At 43.1% G+C, this 25,219-nt stretch overlaps 1 protein-coding gene across 6 annotated transcripts in view; it reads right to left on the bottom strand.

Moving 5' to 3' along the window:
- Positions 1-3,090: 3,090 nt before the first annotated feature.
- NMNAT3 (nicotinamide nucleotide adenylyltransferase 3) overlaps positions 3,091-25,219 on the bottom strand; it is a 94,983-nt gene continuing 72,854 nt past the window's right edge. For 3 of the 6 annotated variants that reach the window (XM_076005101.1, XM_012762290.3, XM_076005079.1), the window contains 3 exons: positions 15,579-15,762; positions 10,918-10,982; positions 3,091-4,315 (listed from right to left, as the gene is read on the bottom strand). In XM_076005101.1, the coding sequence (XP_075861216.1) occupies positions 3,933-4,315; positions 10,918-10,982; positions 15,579-15,762 (632 nt within the window). In that variant the 3' untranslated portion in view covers positions 3,091-3,932. Of the gene's footprint in view, positions 4,316-4,435; positions 4,453-10,917; positions 10,983-15,578; positions 15,763-25,219 lie in introns of all 6 variants that reach the window. The other 3 variants (XM_076005082.1, XM_076005103.1, XM_012762289.3) reach the window with 3 other exon arrangements.

Here is a 25,219-nt window from a genome sequence, read left to right as displayed (position 1 = left end):
TTACCCAGGAGCCCAAGCCACTGTTTTTCTGTTCTTGCAAAATAAACAAAACACCCTGCAAAGTAGATTCAGAGAAGACCTGAGGGAACGGAAAGGAATGTGAAATCAGGTATGCGGGTCAGTGTCAATGCAATAAATCAGGAGCACAGCAGCGATACATACGTTCTCCTCTGATATTAAAAAGGGAGGCTACATGTATCACTGAGACAAAGTGAGAGTACAGAAATTAAGATATATCATATTTTATTTATATATATTTTTAATAAAGTAGGTTTTGTTGTGGTGTTGTTTTATCTTGAAAGAGACAATGTAAAGGCTCAGAAATTGATGTTTTGCCTGGTGGGAGCTGCATGATACAGACATGGATCAGGAAGACAAAGGCATCACCTCCAAGCCTAGCTGGGCCTGGTGCCCTGCGCCTCCGGAAAGGTTGAATAGGAGACAGCGGCATTCAAGGACACCTGCTGTCAGGTGCACGATGCAATCATCTGCCCCTCCTCAAGGAGGTACCGACGGATCTGGCTCATCATGCTGCTCATTCTGCCCCCTCTGCCTCAGGGCCTCTATATGTGCTGCTCCTTCTTTCTGAAAGCCTGTTGTCTCCACCCATCCCCACGTCTTGTGAATTCATCCTGCAGGTCTCAAATCCCTCATCACTTCCCTGCTGTCTACACTGTCATCAGGGTGAATCCATTTTATGGAGTCTAAACCTTGTACACTATTGAAGGTCCTTTTTTGGTAAAAGAATAGAAATTATGAATTTGAAATGAGATACCCGCATAATTAGGGCCCCTCTGGGGCACTGGAAAGGGCCTGGGCGAGTGAGGGACTGAGGCTTAGGCTTTTCTAGCTTTGCAGTGACCCTGTTGCGTCTGGCTGTCGGCCTACACGGTGCACTTGCCTGCAGAGCCCCCATCACTGCTCGAATCCCATGCGTACACCGGTGATCGTTTGGTTCCTGTCCACTCCCCACTGCACTATAAGCTCCTCGAAGGGTAGAGACTGTGTCTCTTTCACTCACCATTGTGCCCCAGTGTTTAGTCCAGTGCCTGGCACAAGACAGGCTCTCATATATATGATTTGAATAAATAAAGCCCTAATTTTAAATAATAATAATAATGATAAAACTACTAGCTCCCACTCATTGCGAGTCTCTACTTGCCTGGATGTCAGTACAGAGGGTCCAGAGTATGTTGAATCCTTAGCTTGTAAAAACATAGAAGAGAAAGCCACCAAGTGTACTTGGAACAAAAGGGAGCCTAAAGCTGGGGCGGGGGTGCCTATGAGTCATGGATGTGGCCCTAATCCTACTGTGGATGGCAATGTGTCTCCGCCACACCCCCCCAGTCCTTTATAAAAGGAGACTATTCTATTTTTTTTTTTTTTTGTTTGTTATATAATGGCATTCAGAAGGAGACTATTCTAAAGCTGCTGCTTCCTGATTTCCCCTACCGGGAAACAGGGAGCCCTGCTCATAGACAGGCTCCTCACAGCCACATCCTTAAACCAGTGAGATTTATACCCACCTGGGTGATTATCTGGTGCCCGGGTGACATCTGGCAATGTCTTGGGGCAGTTTTGATGTCCCAATTAGGGGGGTACTACCAGATCCAGTGGACAGAGTCAGGGACGCTGCCCAGCACCCTAAATGCACAGAACAGTCCCACAGCCCAGAACGTCAGTGTTGCTGAGGCTGAGAAACCCCGCCGTGAGCCCGCAGCTTCTCTCTATCACTTCTTCTGGACATGACAACTGTCTGAAGCTTGTTTTTTTTTTTCTTCTCTGCCCCACACTGAAAAGTGGGGCAATGTTGCTTTGAGGATAAGGCAGAAGATATTCACTGGAGTAAATATCATGTAATTCCAATCATACATTCCGTTTATTAAAAATAATGCTAGTGCTTGTCATGGCAGTGATCTAGGCCAGTGAAGCGTAGTAAGATGCTGATTCTGAGCCAGTAGGTCTGTAGTGGGGCCTGGGAGCCGGCCTTTCTTCCTAGCTCCCAGCACATGCCAACACTGCTGGCCTGGGACTGCACTTTGAGTGACGCATTTCTAGGCACTTGGGATACATCAGCAAACAAAACCAAGATGCCCTGAGCTTGAGGAGCTTCTAGCCTGGCTAGAAATGTACTGGACCCAAAGAAGGCGACATAGGCTGAAGTGAGAGGCATTCAAGAGTCTTAGAAAAAATCAGAGCTAAAAGAGAATCTGCACCCATTAAGTAGGTTTTCGCCCATTGCCTCCTCCCCCTTTCCCCCATAATGTTTTGAATTAAAAAAAAAAGAGAGAGAATTTGGAGGATGTCTAATCAAATCCGCTGTTTGAGAGGTAAGGGAAACAAGGCTCACAGTGGGGAAGGGAGTTAGTCGAAGGCTCACAGCTTGCTGTGGCAGCTTTTGGACAAGGCTGTCTGATTCCTCTTCTCCTGAATTATCAGGGTCCTTAGGGGCCTCTTGGAGGGCAGAGCTCAATCAGAGTAGGGAATGGCTGGCAGCTTTAGTGATTGCAGGGACGAAGTCTGGGGACCTCCCCACACAGGAGGGTCCCACCACTCCAGACCCAGGAAACTCTGATTTTCTACTCCACTCGTCTATTTCATGACACACATGTGAGCACTGGGATATTTGGGGGCAGATATCAGATTCTTTCCAACTGCCCTTTGTTTTTCTGCATGACTAAATCTGTAGCAAGGATGAACTAGAGTGAAACTATGGAGAAGTAAGTTCTGAATGTGTTCAGTCATGTGGCCAACAAGTGCACAGAGTAAACTCAAACAGAACGAGGCCAATCAAAACCTTTTCTAATCGGGGAGTGGAATCACAAATCCTGAACACACGTGAGGCTCCTGTTCTCAGCTTTCAGGGTCCACCTGAAAAGAGCTATTGACCCAGAGCTTTCAATTAAAAACTCATTTGCATGGCACTGAAAAGCAATTGTTCTCTCCACTTCTACTACCTGGGAACACAAACTTCTAAATTCATACCAGTTTGGTTGGAGCAGTGGCACATTTCACGGAGTAGCTAAAAAGAAGGGCAACAGCGGGCACATCAGTCATTAATAATATAACAAAAGAAGAAAAAAGAGAAACTTTTCATTAGTCCTTTTTGATGTCAATTTATTATTTATCCCTTTGCCAATATTCAAACGGGCAGGCAGTCATAAAACATTCAAAAACATCCTTTACAATAGCCATCTGTTTGACCTCAGTTCCTTTTTAGAAACTTGGAAATCAGGAACCCTGACATTTATGGTATAGCAGTGTCAAAAATACTTGTTATATCAAAAATATTGCTTGAGGGTCACTACTTAGAAAAAGTTTAGTTTAAATTTTATGAAAGGCCAGTACGCTGTCAGACAATGGTTTGTAAGGGAAAACTCGATATAAATCAGCAATGTGCTATTTCCAAATTTTTGACTCCTCGGTTAGTATTCTGTTGGAAACAAGAGCGTTGACAAAGCCTACTGTTCAGTAATTAGCATCCTGTCAAATCTCTCCAATCAAGACCAGCTCACTGCATCTGGTCGTAGTTAAAAAAAATGCATTGTGGGCAATTCTGATCTGACCTTCAGGGGCCCCTGCCATGCTCAGAACTGCATTCAGTGCGCACACCATAATTACCATTTACACAAAATAAGAAGGCCTCCTCATTCAGCGGTTCTGAGGGACTTTTGCCTAATCTTAATGACCTGCCACACCGTTTCAACTTCTTTGATAAATGTCCGTCTTTGTGAGGCACACACTCCCTGTCCCCATGATAAGCTATCTCTTCCTGAGACAGAAGACTCCTCAGAAGTAAAATCACTGTAGAAATAAAACAAATGAAAAAATGGAAGAGCAAAAATCAAAGCAACACAAAAGCCTGAACTGCCTTCTCCCTGGCAGGAGACTGGTGGAGGAGTGGCCGGCCCGCCCGCCCGCTGAGTCTCTCCCTAGCTTGTTTTTCCTTCATTGCCCTGGGTGCTTTTGCCTTCCCGGGAACTGTCATTGGTGTAGAGCTTGTGTTCCTTGATGTAGGCGATGACGGCGTCGGGGAGCAGGTACTTGACGCTCTGCCCTTGGCCCAAGGCTCGCCTGATGTACGTGGCGCTGATCTCGTTCTGCACGGGCTCCTTGGCGAGGTGAACGTTGTGCTGGTGCCTCTGCAGGACGGGCGACTCCAAGACATACCCCTTAGGGTCGTGACCCGCTCGGCCCACGCACACCATGCCAAACTTCTCCACTATTTCCTGGATGTGTGCCTCCTTCCAGAGGTTGGGGGTCCGGAAGGATTTCAAGACGTCTGCCCCGCAGAGGAGCTTCAGCTCAGGCACAGCTGCAAAAACAAGGGTGGACCCAGCAAAGTTACAGAGGGGTCACTGCCGGGAAAGATAACATCATATCCCACTGGAACGTCTCACAAAACTCTGTTCGTGGAAATGTATCGAGAACTCACCGTCTCCGTGTTCATGACTTAAAAAGAAGAAAGCATGCAAATGGATCAGAAGCTATTTCAGAGGATACTGTTAAAAGTAATGATTTAATCAATACACCACTTGTTTAATATTGGCAAAGTGCCAAGTAATACAAAGGAGACTTTTTTTCAGTGTTGTAACAGAAGTCTGTCTGTGGTTGATTTGAATCATGCAGAGGGCTCCCAAGATGGCTTTGCTACACCCAGAACCACATCTTCCGATGGAAGGTAAGGTTCTTACAGCCCTAACACCAACAAGCTGTGGGCCTTGGACAAGTCTCAGCCCTGTTTGAAATCCATTTTGGCCCTAGTGTTATAGATACTAGTACCTGGTACTTTTATATAAAAGTCTGGTCATAGAAACAAATTATAAAGACTCTACAGATAACTGAAAGGTCTCTAAGACTCCAGCTGGTGGTCTTTTCATTTCAGTTTCCAATTAAACCACAAAGCTCCAGAACAACTGATGAATGTGGATAATCCTTTGGAATTTGTTCTAACAGAATGCTGATTGTCATGGTAAAGTAACACCTAACATTTATGGGGTGATTATTATGGGCACTATTATTAATAACGCTTTATGTGTGTATAATATCATATGACCCTCAGAACAACTTTATGAGGTAAGTATTGTGTGCTCACTTTGTGGAGGGGGAAACTGAGGCACACAGGCAAGTGACTTGCCTGAGCTCACTCAGCTAGGCAGAGAAGTCGGATTCAAACCCAGGCAGCCATCCTCCTCCAGGTGGGGCATTTGTAATTGCGAGGTTCTGCTGCCGCCTGCTGGTGGGAATCTGCACTTGCATCATAATCGAGAAGCCTCTCCTGGAGCGCTCGGGGCCAGACTGTGATTTTCCTGGCATGGAGCATGTCCCTCTTGAGTGGGCTAATCTCAAAAGGAAGGACCAAGTCCGCGGTAGAAGCAAGCTTCAGGCTATCTGGTCCTTCCAGAAGCTGATTCCAGCTTCCGTAGATGGCAAAGGCTGGGCTGCTGGAGCAGGGGCGTCTCTCAGTCACCATGAAGCCTCAGCAGGGAGGGACTCAGGGCTTCCACACAGTGGGAAAAGCTTGGTGTCAAGGGCAGTGCAGGATCCCCTACTGCGGAACCTTCCAAGGAGTCTGAACTCCTTGGACCAGAGCGATGGGTTTACAGGAGAGCACAGGGGCGGCTAGGGATGGAAAATAAGAGACTGGAGGTGTCATGGAGAGGTGTGAGTCCGGCCTCAGCTGGGCACATGCTGCTGTGGGGCTGGAGCCAAGACTTTTCTTCCTCTGGGCCTCAGTTCCCCTGCCCATGAGATGATGGACCCTGGACTTGTTTAAAGCAACAAACGCAATTATGGAAACACGGTTTTCAAACACTCTAGCAGCATAATGTTGGTATAGCAAATGATATTCGAACATTCCTTCATTCATGCATGTATTAGTGGTTACTAAGACTGTAGAGCTACACACCTTACATTCAAATTCTGGTTCTGCCATTCAAAAGCTCTTGTGATCTCAACTTTAAAATGAGGATTATTAATAGCACTTACCTTTAGGGCTATTTTAGAATTGAATGAGTTTAGAAATACAAAGTACTTAGAACAGTTCTTGAGATAGTGTGTGATATGTGTTAACTGTCCTTCCTTCCTTCATTCACTTATCCATTTACCCATTTATCTACCAATCTATTCATCAAAACATCCATTCAACATTTATAAAATATCTCTTAAGTGTCTGGCCTTTTAAAACCACTAAAATTACATTTAAGATTATTCAGTCAGCTGGGAGCGGTGGCTCACTCCTGTAATCCTTGTGCTTTGGGAGATTGAGGCTGGAGGATTGCTTGAGGTCAGGAGTTCAAGACTACCCTGAGCAATGTAGCAAAACCCTATTTCTACAAAAAGAAAAATTAACTGGGCGTGGTGGTACATGCCTGTAGTCTCAGCTACTCAGGAGGCTAAGGCAGGTGAATCTCTTGGGCCCAGAAGTCTGAGGTTGCAGTGAACTATGATGATGTGCTACACATTAGCCCAGGCAACAGAATGAGACTGCCTCAAAAAAAAATTTTATTAAGTAACTCACATTTTTCACTAATTTGGGATATTCCCATTGCTCACAGGATATATGTAGATTTGAACAATTCTGTATCTGTGAGATTTTACTCTAATTTCTTAATTATCCAACCACTATAGTATATCAAGAGACCAGTCCTTGGTTTCCCAAACAATTGGATGGTTTCTACATGGTCATCCTACAGGGAATTCAACAATTTGCATTTAATTCCAGGGTCTGTTGGGGCCTGTGGTATATACCCTCTGTTCCCACAGATCAGAGAACAGAAAATTCTCCTAGTAGATTTTTGTGTGTGTGTGTGTGTGTGTGAGACAATTTTTACATATTGGCTTCTATATTGAGTACTGTTTGATTCATGAACAATGACAGTGAGGAATACTATTCGCTCTGAGCCTTGCCTAGAGGGGACAAGTACCCATACTTCCCATGCTCTCGCAAATCAAAGGCACATCTGTTGCACTGGTGGTGCCTATTACTCCATGACAACAATACCATGTGATGGACTTCTCATGGCAGAACATCCCTCAGACTCCAACTCTGGGCAGTCTTGTCTTCAGGGATCACAAAGGCATTTATGTATCCCTTCCAAATCCAGTCAAAGCACTGCTACAAAATTTTCAGACCAAGTGACTCTGTCCAAGTCCAAAGTATGTAACTCCAGAGTGTAGAATAAAGGCTGCCGATATGATGTGTCCTAATAGTAATACAGTCACATAAACAGGATGACCATGGGCATGTTAGGGCAGTGTGTCTTGTCTTTGAGAAGCCAAGGGCTTTGCAAAGCAGATGAAGAGGAAATTTATATAGACTATGAGTAAAGTGCCATTAGGACCTTTTCTTTGAATGTTTGATTGTCCTAAGTCTATGACATCAAAGAGCACCAATTTTGAGATTAGACAGCCCTGGGTTTGAATTTTAGATCTGCTGGGACCTTGGGATATTTCCTTAGCCTATGGGCCTGTTTCCTAGCTATAAAATGGGGATAATAAAACCTACTCTGGACGTTATGGGAATTGAGTGATGCAGACAATGCCATGTAAATTTCCTGCCTGGTGCAGGATGTGAACACGGCCACCATGATGTCTGTCGTGGCACCTCACAGACACACTCAGAAGTATGGGACTTCTGGGTATAAAGAGGACACCAGAGATGAAGCATCTGACAGAACCCAGACTAACTCTACAAGGCCACCTTGGAATATTCCGTGTAAAATGGAAACAGGTAAAGTGCCGCTCTGTACAGAAAGGGGATCCTCCAAACATTGCTGAACTGTGCTCGGCCCCATCAGTCAGAGGTGGGGGCCACCTTCACAAAAGACAGAGTCGGGCTGTTAAGGACTGGAGGCATCATCCATCCCAAAGTGTCACACCCAGGCAGCCCAGAATTTAGCAATCCCTGAGACTCTGGGTGAGTCCAAGGAGGACTGCAAATCACAGCAGTGATGGGTAAAGCAGGGCTCTGCAGCCAGAAAATGCTGAGCTCATCATGTAATTTGCAACCCCAGAGCGCAACAGCGCACCAATAAAATACACAGACACAAAATGGTCCTTTGAAAATATGTCACTAGTAACATACATGCCATCTTTCCAAAGGCAAAACTTATGCTGAAATAAACACCTTTTCTAAAAAAATTGCTTTAGTTTTCCCTGATTACAAACATGAAATCCGTGCTCATTATGGAACATATAGAAATATGTAATTTTTTACCACATTGACAGCCACACTAGAAAATTTTTTTTCTAGTTTGTTATTTTTTATTGTTTTCTGTGCGTGAGTTATATGCAACACAATCCACATTTGTAGAATTAAATTGTCAATATTAATTGTAACAATAAGAACATCAATAAAGAAGATGTTTATGAGCTAACTGCAGGGTTTTGCCTAATGCAGCCTCGGGGTCAAAACTAGCCTGAGTTAAATACAACCCACGAGGCAGTCTGTGTTTTAAACTAGAAAATAATAACAACAACAATAATAATTCTGCTTTCTACAAAAAAACCCTCAGTATTTTGGTGTATTTCCTTAGTCTTTTCTATATATTTAGACATGCAAACGGATGTGAAAGTATATTCACATTTTAATATACTTGAGATGATACATACAGTATTGTATCCTGACTTTTTCCCACTTACTTTATAAGTGTTTCTCCATATCACCGAAACCTTTTATGTAGGTTCTTCATCCTATGCATATAATGTAATTTATTTACACATTCCTTTATACTGAAACATTGAGGTCGCTTTTATTTTCTGCCATTGTAAAAACCTCTGTGACAAACATCTTCCTGCACACATATTTGCCCCAATTTCTAATTATTTCCTCAGCCAGATTCCTGCTGGGAAATTTATCAAGCAGAGATCACAAAGATTTTTAAAGTCCCTGATATATTTTGGTCAATTGACAAGCCTACTTTTCATTCTATATAAACTTCCCTTTTTCAACAGTTACCTCAGAACAGAACAAGATGAGCGGGACTTGGGGTGTGCACAGAGAGAAAGAGGATAAGGGCCAAGCCTCAGCAGTACAGGGCCCAGCAGAGCAGGCTTGCAGCTCCTGGAAACATGGATCTGAAAAGAACACGGAACGGGCTGTGGCAGAGAGAGAGAGCCCGTATTAGTGACGGCAGCCGGGACTGGTTTCACTGGGAAGGTGGATTCTGAACTGGCCTCCCAGGACAGAGAGGTTTTCAACAGGAGAGCCAAGAAGGGAAGGGCAAGGAGGGGCAGGCCAGGCAAAGAGCAGAGATGGAGATTCCAGAAGCATCTGCAGACAGGTGAAGGTGGGAGGCTGAGAGCCTCAGTGTGGCGTCCCTCCTGGGTTCCTCCGGCTGCCCCTGCCTCTCACTGGAGGCTCCAGCCTCCCCCAGTGGCACTGAGTGCCCCGCGCTTGCACTGCCCCTGTGCCTAGATACACTCCCCATCTCAATAAGCTGCTCATCCTACAAGTCTTGGCACAGGTGTCTCCTACTCCATGTGGCCTTATCCATGCCTGGACTCACCTCAATTCACACCCTGTCTCCAGCTGGGGGCAGGGGTGGGTCTGGCTGTCCCTGTTCTCAGCCCGAGCCCAGAGCCTGGCCTGGGCAGGTGCTCAGGGAGTGTCTGGAATCCTTTTAGGAGTGGCTGCTGGGCCAGAGACGATGCAGAAAGGAGGCAGAGGCTGGGAATGACCCCTGGGCACAGTGCTCATAGGGGTAGGAGGGAAGGAGTCTGAATGTGACCATGGATAGACAGACAGAGAGGCCAGAGGAATACAATAAACATCGTATACGATGATTATGTAGGAGACACTGTAACTCCGTCTTAGATTCCTCTTCTAGTGCAGTTCCCAGAACTGGCTGCAGGGCAAATCCCCAGAGTGCTCATTAAACATCCAGATTCCTTGGCCCCACTCCCACTCAGGAAGTCTGGGAAGGGGGCCTGGGAATTAGTGTTTGTAATAAGCCCTGCAGATTCCTGCTGTGAGTGATCCTTTGGGGACTGCTGCATGGCACCTTTAGGGCCTGGTAGTATTTCCAAATACTTTTAGAAGAATGTTTCCTAATCGTGTTCTAGGGAGCACTGGTTCTGAGGAATACTAATAGGCATTAAAAAAAGAGTTCCATGTAATGCATGTGGACATAGGAAAGGCTCTGAAAAGTCCTGCAGTAAAGAAATTATTTTCGGTGTGTTTAACCTTGGCATTCCTGAGTCTTTCTGATCTGGAAGTAGTGTTCCGCCAACCAGAGTTGTGAGGCCCTGCGGCAGGGAACCTGCAGATGGGGGCCTGCTGGAAGCTGCCCTCCGAGCAGCACACGCTCTTCCTATTTGCACGAGAGGGCTATGCATCCGACCCCCCACCAAGGCAGCTCATGCTCTGAAATCACAGCCAACGAGGTTCCATCACACACCAGGACATGACAACAGGGTTGTAAACCCAGGCTTACAAATGAAAAGGATAATCCGAATCGACTTTAAGTCCCCTTAAAAATAGGTTTCCTCTTCTGAGTAACACGTTTATAAAGTGTTAGTCTCTTTGTTTAAGTTTTATAATGGCATATTTTGTACTCAAAAGGGCTAAGGCTTTGAAAAGAACCCCAGCAGCGCTCACCAGTTTATCCCCGTGTGGCCCTGACCGTAATCCACGTCATAAGCACAAGTCACAAGGGTAGGTAAACTCCTTTGGGGCAGAAAATCCCAAATGAACACACTAAATTACAGTGGGTGGTGGCAGATTGTCTAATATGACCTTTCAACCTTGGAAATGTCACCCCCACCAGGCAGGCTTCCAATGTCTTATCTGTGCCCAGAAGGTTGGACTCAAGTAGTCTGCAGCTGTGACTAACCCCTTCCCCTGCCGCCCTGCCGCCCCAGGCCTCACAGATCCCTGACAGCTCACCCTCCTACAGACAAGAGGTCAGCACCCACCTGCATGGCCGTGGTCTGGCCCTTCCATCTGGGGCGGAGATCTGAGCAGTTCGCTGTGATGATGCCTGCATCGTAAACATAGGGGCTCAGGGTATCTGTCCTCCAGCCTTCAAAGCCACCCAGGGGTTCTCAGATTTTAATTTTTCACCTGCTTTTATCCATTTTAGCTTGCTCATTCCATGGACGCTTGCTGAGGGCCTACGATGTGGCCGGCACCGTGCCAGGTGCCGGGATAGGAAGCCCCGTGGGGCCTCCCGGAGAGCCCTAGCCAGCATCGTTCACTACCTCCTTCTGTGCCACCTGGGTGCAAGCAGGGAAATTAGCACATTTCTACTCGTTTAACATTCTCTTCAATATTTTTCACTTTAAAAGAAAGGAATCAGTGTTGAGTAGTGGTTAAAGACGTGGGCTACTAGACCTGAGTTTGAAACACACATTTTCATTTGTGAAGCAGGGATAACACCACCTCCTTTTAGACTTCTGTGAAGGTAAACTAGCCAAGAACATTAAGCACCGGCACTATGCATGGCCCACAGCTAGCTCCCAAAAAAGCTGCTCATTCTCATTAGAAGGTGGTACTTTACAAGGCAATAGGGTGATGGCCAAGCTCCAACAGGGCGTGGAGCCAGATGGCCTGGGTTGAATCTCAGCCCCTCCACCAGCTGGCTGCGTGACCCTGGCTGAGTGACTTCAGGTCTCTATGTGGAAGGTTCTGCCTCCACCAATGAGCAATCATGATAGTGTCCACCTCTGATGGGTGGTCATGAAGACTAAAGTGGTTAATACATGCAAAGTGCACTGAGCATTTCAAATATGATTAGACTTACACCAATTTGGCATGGCCAGCTTTTAAAGCGATCTATATTCTGCAAACCAATATTCTATACTTTCTTTTCTTATCAAACACGGGCACTCACTATATATCCCTTCTTATATCATTTTGCTCTTTCATCTTCCACTTACTGCATTTGGGAGGGAGCACTGCCTGGTGGAAAAAGCACATACTTTTCAGCCAGATTGGGTGGGTTCAAGTTCCTGCTTGTAATGATTGATCCTGGAGAAGACCCTAATGCTCTCAGCCTCACTGACCTCATCTGTTAATTGGTCATAAAAGTTAATGCTGGCCTTATCTACACCCAGTATCTCAAGACCGTGAAAGAGAAAGTGCTTCTCCATTGCCAAATGCTAGGGCAGTGGCCTGCTGCTGATTATTATTGGGAGGGGGCACAGTGTGAAGGCTAAGCTCTAGAATTAGACTGTCTGGTTCTAACTAGCAGCTTTGCAATCTTGCTGTCTCCAGTTTCCTTATCTGTAGAATGGGGGATAGTTACAGTACCTACCCCAGAGAGCTGTTGTGAGGATTAATTGAAAAGCTTAGCACTGGCCCATGCAGAGAAAGAGCCTAATAAATGTTAGCTGGTATTATCATCATTGCTCTCAGTCTATCTGCTCACCAGATTGTGAACAGGGACCCCATTTAATTCGTCTTTCCATTCTTAGCATCTAGGAAAATGCTCCCCTAAAGTCTGCCAAATTCAGGAACAATGGAAGGAGTGGATGCATGAATACCTTTAACCTTGGGTCAAAGCCCTTCCTGATTATCTCAGAGACTCAGTGGAGTCTTCTTAGAGCCTGGCTGGACTCTGTTTTCATCATTGTTTTACTACTTTGGTTTTGGTTAAGCTTCATCTCTGAAGATTTACTCCTTGGTGGTTCTGGGCTCTCAAATCAGCTTCTGTGGTCTCCAGGGAAGCCCCATTGGAGGGTAACTGTGGCAGGAGCAAAGTCGGCCACATCACGTCCCTAATCTGCAGATCTCTGTTTCTGAAGATGGCCGTAAGCACGGCTTCAGAGCAGAACAGACTGGAGTGCCACCTCTTGCTTACTTGTGGTGTGACTGTGATTACCTCAGCCTCTCTGAGTCTCGGCTTCCTCATCTGTACAATGAAGGCAACATAAGATCATGTCTGCAAAGGGGTACATGAAATGGTGATGTTGATGATGGACCAGATAAAATGGCATTGTGACTAAGGCCTTTACCCCTACAACATGGGAAAAGGTAAGTGAAATAAGTTATCAAATGCCCTAAAGGCATGAAAGTTGGCCTAGCTTTTAAAAATTAGAATTAAAAAAACCCAATCTGACAAAGAGAAAAATAATTCTCAATAAGCTCTGCAGTGAATTTACATCCTATAGATACCTGTTACTGTGTCACTATGATGTAGCTTCACTGCGGACTCTGTCAAGAGAACATTTAATGGAGCAAAGGATGGGTGGATTTCTTCCACACGTCTAAAACCACTGACTACAATTGTTTTTTCTTTCTTTTTTTTCCTACTGGCAGGAGCAACCAGGTACACCTGACTACAATTTTAGCCAGATTTTCAATCTCAAAAAAACCCACTTTTGGTAATTTGAGGAAAATGTTTGCAACAAAACACATTTTCTAATGCAGTTGATGCAGTTTAAAGATGAAGCTCACTCCAAATATCAATAATAATAAAATCTTAATCAGTTATTTGGTAAATCTGTGTTGACTATATCAATGATTCTTAACCTTGGCTACACAAAATAAATAATCTGGGGGCCTTTATAAAAATAGTCATGTTTAGAGCCACCCCAGACAAATCAAAATCTCTGGGGGTAGGGGTGTGGAGTGATAAGCATTTTAGAAAAGCTTCTCGAGTGATTCCTGTAGACAGCTGAGATTACTGGTTTGACTGGGTCTCAGGACTGATCATAAGCCTCATTCACATGCCTGGCAACTGAATCACCAAGGAGCTCTTAAAAATCCCGATGTCCCAACCCAAACCAATGACATCTCAGTCTCTGGGGTGAGACCCAAACATGGGTACTTTCAAAAGCTCCCTAAATGATTCCAGTGCGCAGCCAGCATTGAGAAGTACTGGACTAAAGGGTATATAATAGTAAAAAAAATAAAAAATAAAAAAAGAATGTGTTCAGCAAAATCTTAGTTCACACCTACATTTTGCAGCAGAAGCACTAGTAACCTTAAATAATGTTATGGTCAACTCCTATTAATCCATGAATGGCTTCGCTGTTTCAAGGACAATTTACGGGCCTGCATTAGGTAGGGGTGCAGGGAAGGTGGCTAACGTTATTAAGCACCTACCATAAACCAGGTGTTTTGCCTACATTATCTCACTTAATTCACACAGTATCCTAGTGAAGCAGGTGATGTCATTTCCATTTTATTAGGTGAGTAATTGAGGCTCAGGGAGGCTAAATCACTTCTATCAAGTCACTCAGGAAAATTGGCTCCAAAACCTGTGCCCTAGGCCACACTGCCTCTCACAGGGTGGAGAAAAAGCATCTGTTTCTGCCTACATATTAAAGCTAAATTATTTCTTGCGTTAGCTATTTCTTTTGCTTCTATTCCTCTCTCTCAGCCTGGATAAATGAGACATGACTATATGACTCATTCTAAAAGAATGATCTGGGTGTCAATTTATTCTTTATATAATTTTCAATAGATGAGTCTTTGCTTACACCAATGGGTAGTTTAAAGAATAATAGGGAGCATGTGTCCCAATAGTTATTTCATATTTGCACTCCTTTTAATTTGGCAACAGGTTCTGAAGCAGCACTATAACTGCTGGATGCTTCTAGCTGGTTCTTTCCCCAGTAAAAGGTGAAAAATAAGAACCAGAATATGGAAACTAAATGTTTACCTTTACTAAAAAGGTAAACATTTTTCTTCCAAGTGACTTTGAAGATAAGTAAAAAATGAAAACCAAAATACATTATGAACAGGCCTGCCAATAATTACACCTGTCCTTTATGCCGCCTACTCCCTGCCAATGCTAGTGCTTCCAGACAGAGAAAAGACACGGACCACAATTGCAATCCCTTCCAGCAGGGCTGGGTGTCATCAGTGATGAGGCAGGCCCACCTCACAATCCCCTGTGACGGCCAGGACAGGTGGGACTTCCTGCTTCTCTGGCAAACATCCCTGACATGCAGGGATGGCTTGGGGCTTTTAAACAGCTATCTTACTTATGCTGAACACCAATAGCAATTGCAGAAGAAAAACACAATCCCGAGTAACTATTTCCAGATTTATAGTCCTCTTTTTCTATTTCACATAAAAGCCTGGATTTATAAAACCCAGGATTTGTACAATTAGAAAAGATGGCTTATTATATAGACATAGTTTTCAACCAAGACAATGACAAAAATACTAAAGGATCCTACTTACTAAACATTATTATGTAATTATGGGTCAGGAAAGTTATTTGCATTTTTAAAATCCTCATTAGGTTTAATTGTCCTCATTTTGCAAGTGAGAAATGTGTGTTCAGAGAAGTTAAATCACTTGCCCAAAGTCACACAGCTACTAGGTGGTGGCCCTGGCCCCGATGCTACAGCCTTCTGAAACAAGATTGAGTGTTTCGACAAAGTGCATCCCGAAGGACAGTTGTTTGCAATATATATATTTATATTTCTTTTTAGCTCAGGGACCTTCCTGAGAATGTGAATTTGTTGGTCTCTCTCCCCCGAAATAGAAATGCTTCTCGGATCTTGGCTAAGAAGGCCTGGCTGAATCCCTGCTCAACAATCTGCTCTACCTTTCTCCCTGCAGGTTCTGCAGAAGTCTCCCATGGCCCCTGGTCATCACATGGGAGAGTGCCCCCCATTACCTCAGCACCTTCACCGTCTCCATCCACTGGGCCTGCTCACTCTCCCAGGGGTCCACCCGGATCCAGTCGGAAGTCTGCAGGGCCAGCCGGGCCATGGCCACTCGATGATGGGAAGGTGCCAGGTCTTTCTTCCCATAGTTGTCATTGACAGGAGAGATGATGCCCTGGACAACCTGGTACATTCCTGGGCAAGGGAGAGCAGTGGTGTTGCACATATGGACGGATGCTTGCTGCCAGGCAGGTGCTAAAAATCTCCATGCCTCTTGATGAGTAGAAGCAGATGCTGGCATTCTCTCTGGGGCAGGGTGGGGGCAGTGAGGGGTGGGTTTCCCTTAGGCAAGGGTAATGCCACTACTTCAAGTGACCACGTACCTCCCCTCCAGAGTCTGCTACTCCCAGGGGTGGCACTTCTCCCGAGAGGAAGGCTGTGAGGGTGGAGCTGGGGCAAGGGGTCCCCATAGCAGGGTGGGCAGTTAGGGTCAGACTGTGTTGGAGGAATACCATGACTTTCCTGGTGTGGGACTTAACAGGAGCCCTGGTTATATGTAGTTTCTTAGCCTAAATAGGAAACTTTGAGGATGAAAGATGAAAGGATGGGATTTAGCATGAGCCAGGGTTGGTGGGTGATGGGCTGAAGATGGACTGCACAGGCCCCTGTTGACTCTAGAAGAATGTGCTGCCTGTGGAATGGGAAGAGCTACTTTGGAACGACGTGTGCTCTGGCTATTAGCAGTCAAGCCACCTTACAGAAAGTACATGAGATTTATATGCTGAGAGACAAACTTTACATGTGATAAGCCCCTGAAATTGGAAGATTTATTATCATAACTAGCCTACTCTACCATGACAAATTTGTTACTTTTAGAGACATTCCCTGTTATTCCTAGTCTAAGAGCTTCTGTTAGAAATGAATATTGAATTTTGTCAAATGCTTTTTCTGCAACTCTTAAATGATTGTGTGATTTTCTCCTTTAGTCAGTTAATACAGTGGATTACACTGATTAATTTTCCCATCTTAAACTAACAATTGCATTCCTGAGACAAAACTGATTTGGTTGAGATATAGTATCTTTATAATGTGTTGGTGGGTTTGCTTTGCTAACTTTTTTTTAGGAAGTAAGACAGATCTATAATTTTCCTTTCTCTTACTATCCTAGTCAGGTTTGGGTATCAAGGTTATGCTAGTCTTAAAAAGGTGCTGAAGAATTCTCTCTTTTTGTATGCTCTAAGAGGGCTTGTACATAGGGCTAAATTAACACTCTTTCTTAAGTGTTTGATAGAACTCACCAGTGAAGTCTTATGAGGTTAGAGTTTAAGTAGTGTAAAAAGTTTTGGTTACTTATTTAACTTATTTAATGGTTATAATTCAGATTTTCATTACTTCATTATAATTTTGGCAACTTACATTTTGTAGGACTTTGTCCATCATATCTAAAATTTGAAGTTTATTGCCATAAGGTTCTTTTTTCTTTTTTATCTTTTTTCCCAAAGTGATGCTGAAATGTCCTATTACCATTTATTAATAAGTCTATCATTATTTGTTTTCTTTTTTATTTCAGCATATTACGGGGGTACAGATATTTAGGTTACACACATTGCCCTTTCCCCACCCGAGTCAGAGCCCCAAGCATGTCCATCCCCCAGACGGTGCGCACCACACTCATTATGTGTGTTTATACCCATCCCCCCACCCTACCTGCCCGACACCCAACGATCAACTCAAGGTGGAGAACAGACTTAAACCTAAGGCGTGAAACTATAAGAATTCTAGAAGAAAATGCTGGAAAACTCTTCTAGACATTAGCCTAGGTAAAGAATTTATGAAGAAGACCCCAAGGGCAATCACAGCAACAACAAAAATGAATAAATGGGACCTGATCAAATTAAAAAGCTGCATAGCCAAAGAAACTATCATGACAGCAAACAGACAACCTACAGAATGAGAGGTTCTTTATAATATTCACTTATCTGTTTGATGTCTACACCATCTGCAGTGATGTCCTTTTTCTTCCCTAATGTTGGTTGTGTCTCCTTTCTTTTTCCTTGTGCAATATTGCTAGAGGTTTGTCATTTTATTAGTCTTTTCAAGGGACTAACTGTTGGCATACTGATTTTCTCTACTGAAGGTTAGTTTTCTATTTTACCAATTTATGCTCTTCTTTTTATTAATTCTATCTTTCTACTCTCCCAGTGTTATTTTGCTGTCCTTTTTCTAACTTCTTGTGATGTATGCCCAGCTAATTAATTTGCAGTTTGTCTACTTTCCTAATATACACAGTTCAGGCTAAAATATTTCCCTCTAAGCAATCCAATCCCACAAGTTTTGATATGCAGTGTTTTCATGATCATTCAGTTCAAAATATTTTCTTATTCAGTTCAAAATATTTTCTTATTTCCATTATGAAGTATGTTTTGACCCGTGAATTATTTAGAAGTATTTCTCTTAATTACCAAACATATCACGATTTTTGGTTATCTTTTTGTTATTGATTTCCAGCTTAGTTGCATTTTAGTCAGAGAACATATTCTATGTTCAGTTTCTTGAAATGTGTTGAAGCTTGCTTTACGTCCCAGCATATGGTGAGTTTTGGTAAATGTTCCATGTGTGCTTTAAAAGAATGTGTATTCTGTGGTTGTTGGGTATAATGTTCTGTCCATTCAGTCAAGATTACTAATTGTTTTGTTTAAATTTATGTTCCTATTGATTTTTTTCGTCTTTTAATTTTTTTTTATTTCAAAGTATTATGGGAGTATAAATCATTTTGGTTACAAGGATTGGCATTTGTAATGCTTGAGTCAGGGTTATAAGTGTGCTCATCACCAAGATAGCATTCATTGTATCTGTTAGGTAGGTTTTGACCCATCCCCTCCTCCCCACTCACCCTGGTGGAATTCCATTGAGTAATACTTTCCCCTGTGCATTAGTTAGTTCCAATTTAATAGTGAGTGCACATGGTGTTTGTTTTTCCATTCTTTAGATACTTCACTTAGGATAATGGTCTCCAGTCCATCCATATTGTTGCAAAAGGCATTAAGTCATCCTTCTTCAAGGCTGAGTAGTATTCCATGGTATACATATAGCACATTTTGTTAACCCACTCATGAATGGATGGACATTTGGGTTGATTCTACATCATTGCAACTGTGAATTGTGCTGCAATAAACATTCGAGTGCAGGTGTTTTTTTGATAAAATGACTTCTTTTCCTTTGGGTAAATACCCAGTTACCCAGTAATAAAAAATGCTTAACATCTCTAATCATCAGGGAAATGCAAATCAAAACCACAATGAGATATCATTTATCTCCAGTGAGAATGGCCTTTATCAAAAAGTCCCAAAACAATAAATGTTGGCATGGATATGGAGAGATAGGAACACTCATACACTGCTGGTGGGCCTGCAAATTAATATAACCTCTATGGAAACAGTTTGGAGATTCCTCAAAGAACTACAAGTAGACCTACCATTCAATCTTATTTATGTTTTTGTCTGCCTATTTATTAGTTATGGAGAGAGGCATGTTAAAATCTCCCACTGTGATTGTGGATTTTTCCTTTTAGTTCTTTCAACTTTTGTTTCAGATATTTTAAGGATATGCTATTAAGTGCCTATATAGTTATAATTCTTATGTATCCTTCCTTCTGTGAATTGAGGCTCTTTATCTCTAGTAATTTTTTTTACTTAAAGCCTACATTTCTAATATAGCTTCACCAGCTTTATTTTGGTTAGTGTATGCATGGCATATGCTTTTATCTTTTATCCATCCTTTTATCTTCAACCTTTCCACACTTTTGTTTTTGGCAAGACTACCATAAATAGCCTATAACTGATTTAAAAATTGTTTGGTTTTTTTTGGGCGGGGGTCAAGATTGCTAATTACTGACTTTTAATGGGAACATTAGGTTTACTCACATTTAATGTAAATTCTTTTTTTAAATTTATTTCAGCATATTATGGGGGTATAAATGTTTAGGTTACGTATATTGCCCTTGCCCCATCTGAGTCAGAGCTTCAGGCGTGTCCATCCCCCAGATGGTGCACATTTCACCCATTAGGTGTGTATCTACCCATCCCCTCCTCCCCTCTCCCACCTGCCTGACACCCGATGAATGTTATTACTATGTATACACTTAAGTGTTGATCAGTTAATACCAATTTAATGGTGAGTACATGTGGTGCTTGTTTTTACATTCTTAGGATACTTCACTTAGTAGAATGGGTTCCAGCTCTATCCAGGATAATATAAGTGGTGCCAGATCACCATTGTTTTTTGTGGCTGAGTAGAACTCCATGGTGTATATATACCACATTTTATTAATCCACTCATGGATTGATGGGCACTTGGGTTGTTTCCACACCTTTGCAATTGTGAATTGTGCTGCTACAAACATTCTAGTGCAGATGTCTTTTTTATAGAATGTCTTTTGTTCTTTTGGGTAGATGCCCAGTAATGGGATTGCTGGATCAAACGGTAGTTCTACTTGCAGCTCTTTGGGGTATCTCCATATTGCTTTCCACAGAGGTTGTATTAGTCTGCACTCCCACCAGCAGTGTATGAGTGTTCTTATCTCTCCGCATCCACGCCAACATTTGTTGTTTTTGGGACTTTTTTTTTTTTTTTTTTTTTTTTTTTTTTTTATTTTTTTTTACCAAGGGACTTTTTGATAAAGGCCATTCTCACTGGAGATAAGTGATATCTCATTGTGGTTTTGATTTGCATTTCCCTGATTATTAGAGATGTTGAGCATTTTTTTTCATATGTTTGTTAGCCATTAGTCTATCTTCTTTTGAAAAGTTTCTGTTCATGTCCTTTGCCCACTTTTTGATAGGATTGTTTGATTTTTTCTTGCTGATTTTCCTGAGTTCTATATAGATTCTAGTTATCAGCCCTTAATTGGATGTGTAACATGCGAATATTTTCTCCCATTCTGTAGGTTGTCTGTTGGCTCTCATGATAGTTTCCTTGGCTGTGCAGAAGCTTTTTAATTTGATCAAGTCCCATTTATTTATTTTTATTGTTGCTGTGATTGCCTTTGGGGTCTTCTTCATAAATTCTTTGCCTAGGCCAATGTCTATAAGCTTTTTTTTTTTTCAACATTTTCTTCTAGAATTCTTATAGTTTCACGCCTTAGATTTAAGTCTGTTACCCAGCGTGAGTTGATTTTTATGAGAGGTGAAATGTGTGGATCCTGTTTCAGTCTTCTACATGTAGCTATACAGTTTTTCCAGCACTGTTTATTGAATAAGATTCTCTTCCCTGGTGTATGTTTTTGTCTGCATTGTCAAAGATTAGATGGCTATATAAGGATGGTTTTGTATCTAGGTTTTCAGTTCTGTTCCATTGGTTTATGTCTCTGTTCTTGTGCCAATATCATGCTGTTTTAGTTACTATACCCTTGTAGTATAGTTTGAAGTCTGGTAAATTGATGCCTCCCAATTTGTTCTTTTCGCTTAAGATTGCTTTGGCTATACAGAATCTTCTCTGGTTCCATACGAAATGTAGAATTATTTTTTCTAGATCTGTGAAAAATGATGTTGGTATTTTAATAGGGATTACACAGAATCTGTAGATCAGTTTGGGAAGTATAGACATTTTAACAATTTGATTCTGCCGACCCATGAGCATGGTATAGTTTTCTACCTGTTTACACCCTCTGCTATTTCCTTCCTCAATGTTTCTTAGTTCTCCCTGAAGAGGTCTTTTAGTTCCTTAGTTAAATGTATTACTAGAATGACCCTGATTTTTAAGAGCTCTTACAAACCTAAGATAGATATGCCTGCCTCCACAGAGGCCCCATATTTGGTTTTGCCAGGCATCTGGAGTTCTTAAAAGTCATGGATGAACTTAAATCAAGTTCCCAGCTTGAGCTGCTTTGGCTGATCCAGACTGAGGGTTGCAAATCTGAGCAAAGACTCACGTGTGGCCTCTTCTTCCTAAGCATATTTTATCATTTTGTTTTTCTTCTCCCACTCACCTCATCTCTAAGGCACCAAGGGAAGTCCTTTAGGATTACGAAGAGGAGGTGGGCTAAGATCTGGTTTGCCCCAGCCCTGAGGGTATAATTCCTTGGGAGTGCATCTTACTGTGGGGGAAGTAAACTGTAGAACTTCTCAGTTTGGGAGGGCTCCAGCCTTTGGATCTACGCCTCTTGACTTGCCTGGCAGCTGATTTCAAGCTTAAGTGAGCAATTCTACAATGCCTGCAGAGCATTAGGGCTCTGCTGCTCTAGTAGCTTGCTCACCTCCCTGGGTACAGGTGTTTCTCTCTCAGATTTTCAGCTTTGAAGTTTTAGATATGTTCTAATCACCATTTCTTGTTTTCATGGGAGACTCGTCCTAAGAGTGTAGCCTGCCCCCCTTGTATTTTGTGCTGGAAGTTCTCTGATGCATTTTTTACCCCTCGTAATACTAGCTGGTAGGGCCCTCCTTCCTGGGGGCTGAGGTATCCACTGCTTCAAGGGGATGGCAGGACCCAGCTGAGAACAAGGAGGTGGTGTTCAGCATTTGACTTCCAGAACTGGCTCCTAGAACTCATTTAAAAGGTAATACTTGTGAAGGTTAAAGCTTTCATTTGTAAGAGCCAGGCTTTGTTGAGAGAGAAAAGGTTTATTTAATTTTTAAAAAGTTACCCTTAAAAAAAAATCAAGGACCAGAGCCCAGGGATTCAGAGCACACAGTTTTACTAAAATGCACAGAGTAGTAGGAAGAACGGAGTATGAAATGGAAATGAAAAGCCCTTTCTGGGCTGAGGGTAGGTGGGATGGAAGAATGGGCATCAGGGCAGAAAAGAGCTTGGCAGAAAAGGTCCATGGGGACAGAGACTTCAGACACAGTTAAGGCCTCTTTCCTATACTCTGGTACGCTTCAGAGATAAGCCTTGTTTGTGTTGGGGTTGGGAAGGGCATAGTTAAGGGGCCCAGGTAAGTTTGGGAACAGTAGGGCAGACAGGCTTGTATTTTGTGTCCTACTTGGAATTCTGGGAGGAGACCATCTCGCATTGCCCTGTGCAAACACAGAACAGCACTGACAGCACAAATGGCAATGTGGCATGTACAGGCAGAGAAGGCTTCAGAACACACCTGCTCCCTCTGTCTCAGCAGGGCATGGCACAGGCTCCTTGAGAGGAGTAGTGAAGGAGGTTGAGAATTAACAGTCAGCAGGGCTACTTGCGGGGTGGGGGGCGAGGGAGTGCAGCCCAAATCCAGAGACCATAGTGTTGGCAGCACCAGAGAGAACCTAGGCACAGGCTGAGATGGCAGGAACACAGCACCTGAGACAAGAGAAGCTGAGGAGGCTTCAATAGTGGAGGCAGAGAGAACAGAGGCCAATGCCAAAGACTGAGGGCAGACCCCTCAGCTAGAAGGGGGGCCAGCTGCTCCTTTTTGGATGCCAGGATGCTAAGCCACTGAGGATGCTTAACTCACTCTTGGGGAGCTAGGCAGGAAAAGATGGATTTGATTAATAATTGGCCTGTAAGAAACTAAGCTTAAAATTAGAAGATAGCTTACAACAGAGTGGCAAATTGTTTCACCATTCATGGAAATGGTGCCTTAAGAGCAAGTTCAGTGTTATAGAAAGCAAAATAATTTCCATTTCTGCACATCTGAGTCCCATGTTATATACATGGGATATTTATGGTACTTCTCTTTTCCTCTTTAAAAGAAATGGGGGCCGGGACTCCTGTTGGCTGCTGACCCTCTTGGGAAATTTACATACATTTAACTTTCACATTAATTCCTGTTTTACAGGATGAAACAGGGTGGGAGAACAGGGGCCCGTCCAGGCAGCTCTGCTGGGCATCTTGGATACCCAGGTGTCACCTCTGATGGTTTAGCTCATCTTGACAGGGCAAGTCCTGCATTGAGAAATCAATGCTTTTTATAGCAACCAGGAGAGGAGAGCCAATAAAAATAACAATTTGAGCTGAAACTCCTTCTTGCCCTCCAAATGATCATGAGTCCAAGCCTTCTCCCTTCCCCACTGCTCTTGGTCACAATCCCAGTGACCACCCCCAAGGTCCCTCCACTCTGTTAGGTGCAGGTGCTTCTCCTGTGACCCTCTGCTGCTCAGACACACATCCATTACAGCACGTGTATGAAAATGATCCATCTGCCCTTGTCTTTCCCACGAGACAGAGCTCCTTAAAGACGTGAACTTGTCTGTTCATTCTGGGTAACATACCTAGCACATCAGCTGGTATGAAGCTATCTGCCTTCCTAATATGGCAATAGAATTCCTTGTTTATCTTCACCCCCTCTGAAGACTAATACAGCGGCAATAAAAAAATTAAAAAAGTACGGAATTGCAATGGCAAAGAGAGTGAGAAAGGGGATAACAATAGTTGGGAAAAGTCAACAACATTTTGGAAGCTGAAGAGCTGATGAATAATGGCAACAGACTGAGCCAAGCGTGTAGGCAGGAGACGCGGCTGCCCGCACAGCAGAAGCCCAGAGGGGCTCAAGAACTGGAGGAGCCAGTAACCACTCTGGTAGGGGTGCCAGAGGGCCTGAAAACGGAAGGAATGGTTGAGAGTTTGTCTAAGGAGCCTTAGATCTGCCACAGCCCCTTCTCCCATCCTGGCAGAAGGCTAGATAGTGGCTTTCTGCCTAGGTTGGACCAGAGAGAACCTTCACTCACAGATACAGGCACAGCTAAGGGAAAGGGAAGTGACATCTTTAAAATAAAAGGATTAAGTTTGTCTCCCAGAATACTAGATTAGGGATGCCTTTCTGGGAAACAGACTCACCCAGGAGAAGACATTGACATGTGCTGACATTTGGGGTTTTTAAGCCTAGGGTCTGATCATATGGCCACCAGCTTCACCTGCACACCCAGAGAACTTCCAGCCTGCATTTAGGGCCTGATCTGCAAATATGAGTGGACAGCCTAGGAAGAGACACATTTTAGAAAGGTGCCTACCATAAAGGAGGCACTATAAAGATGGTGGTCAGAAACCACCACCCGGAGCTAAGGAACTTGGAAGACACAAAGGCAGTGCAGAGAGGAAAAGGAAATTTCAAAAACTTCCACACAACATTGTCAGAAATACTGCAGAGATGATATCCCGTCCAAGAAACAAGAATGGTGTGTTTTATAGAGGAACAATGAGAAAACAGGAAGAAGCTTTTAGAAATTAAAAACTATTCACTCATTCTACAATATCAGCAACTGCCTATTACATGCCACGTGTAGTGCTAGATGCTAGAGAAATACAGTGGTGATGAAAAACACCAACTCTTACCCTCACAGACTTTACACTCTGCTAGATTATATCAGCAATAAAATTAATTAGTAGAAGAATTAAAAATTAACTTGAGAGAATTATATGCTGAAAAACTAAAGTTAGAAGTTTGGTCTCAGAGGTCCAACATTTAACTAATAGAAATTTCTGAAAGAGAAGAGAAAAATAGAAAAGAAATCATCAAAGAAATAAGACAAATATTTTTCCAGGCTAGAAGGATATACATTTTCAGAATCAACAGCCCTCTGAGTACTCAGTACTTGGAATAAAAGAAGGTCCACACAATGGCAAACCATTCTAAAATTTCAACCACTAGGTTTAAAGAGAAGATCTTAAAAGTTCCCAGAGAGACAACCAGAGGTCAAATACACAGGAATGGAAAGCAGGATAGCATTCAATT

Source organism: Microcebus murinus, chromosome 1 (genome assembly GCF_040939455.1).
Source record: "Microcebus murinus isolate Inina chromosome 1, M.murinus_Inina_mat1.0, whole genome shotgun sequence".
In the NCBI taxonomy this organism is placed as follows: Eukaryota; Metazoa; Chordata; class Mammalia; order Primates; family Cheirogaleidae; genus Microcebus; species Microcebus murinus.
This window is presented reverse-complemented; position numbering and strand designations above follow the sequence as displayed.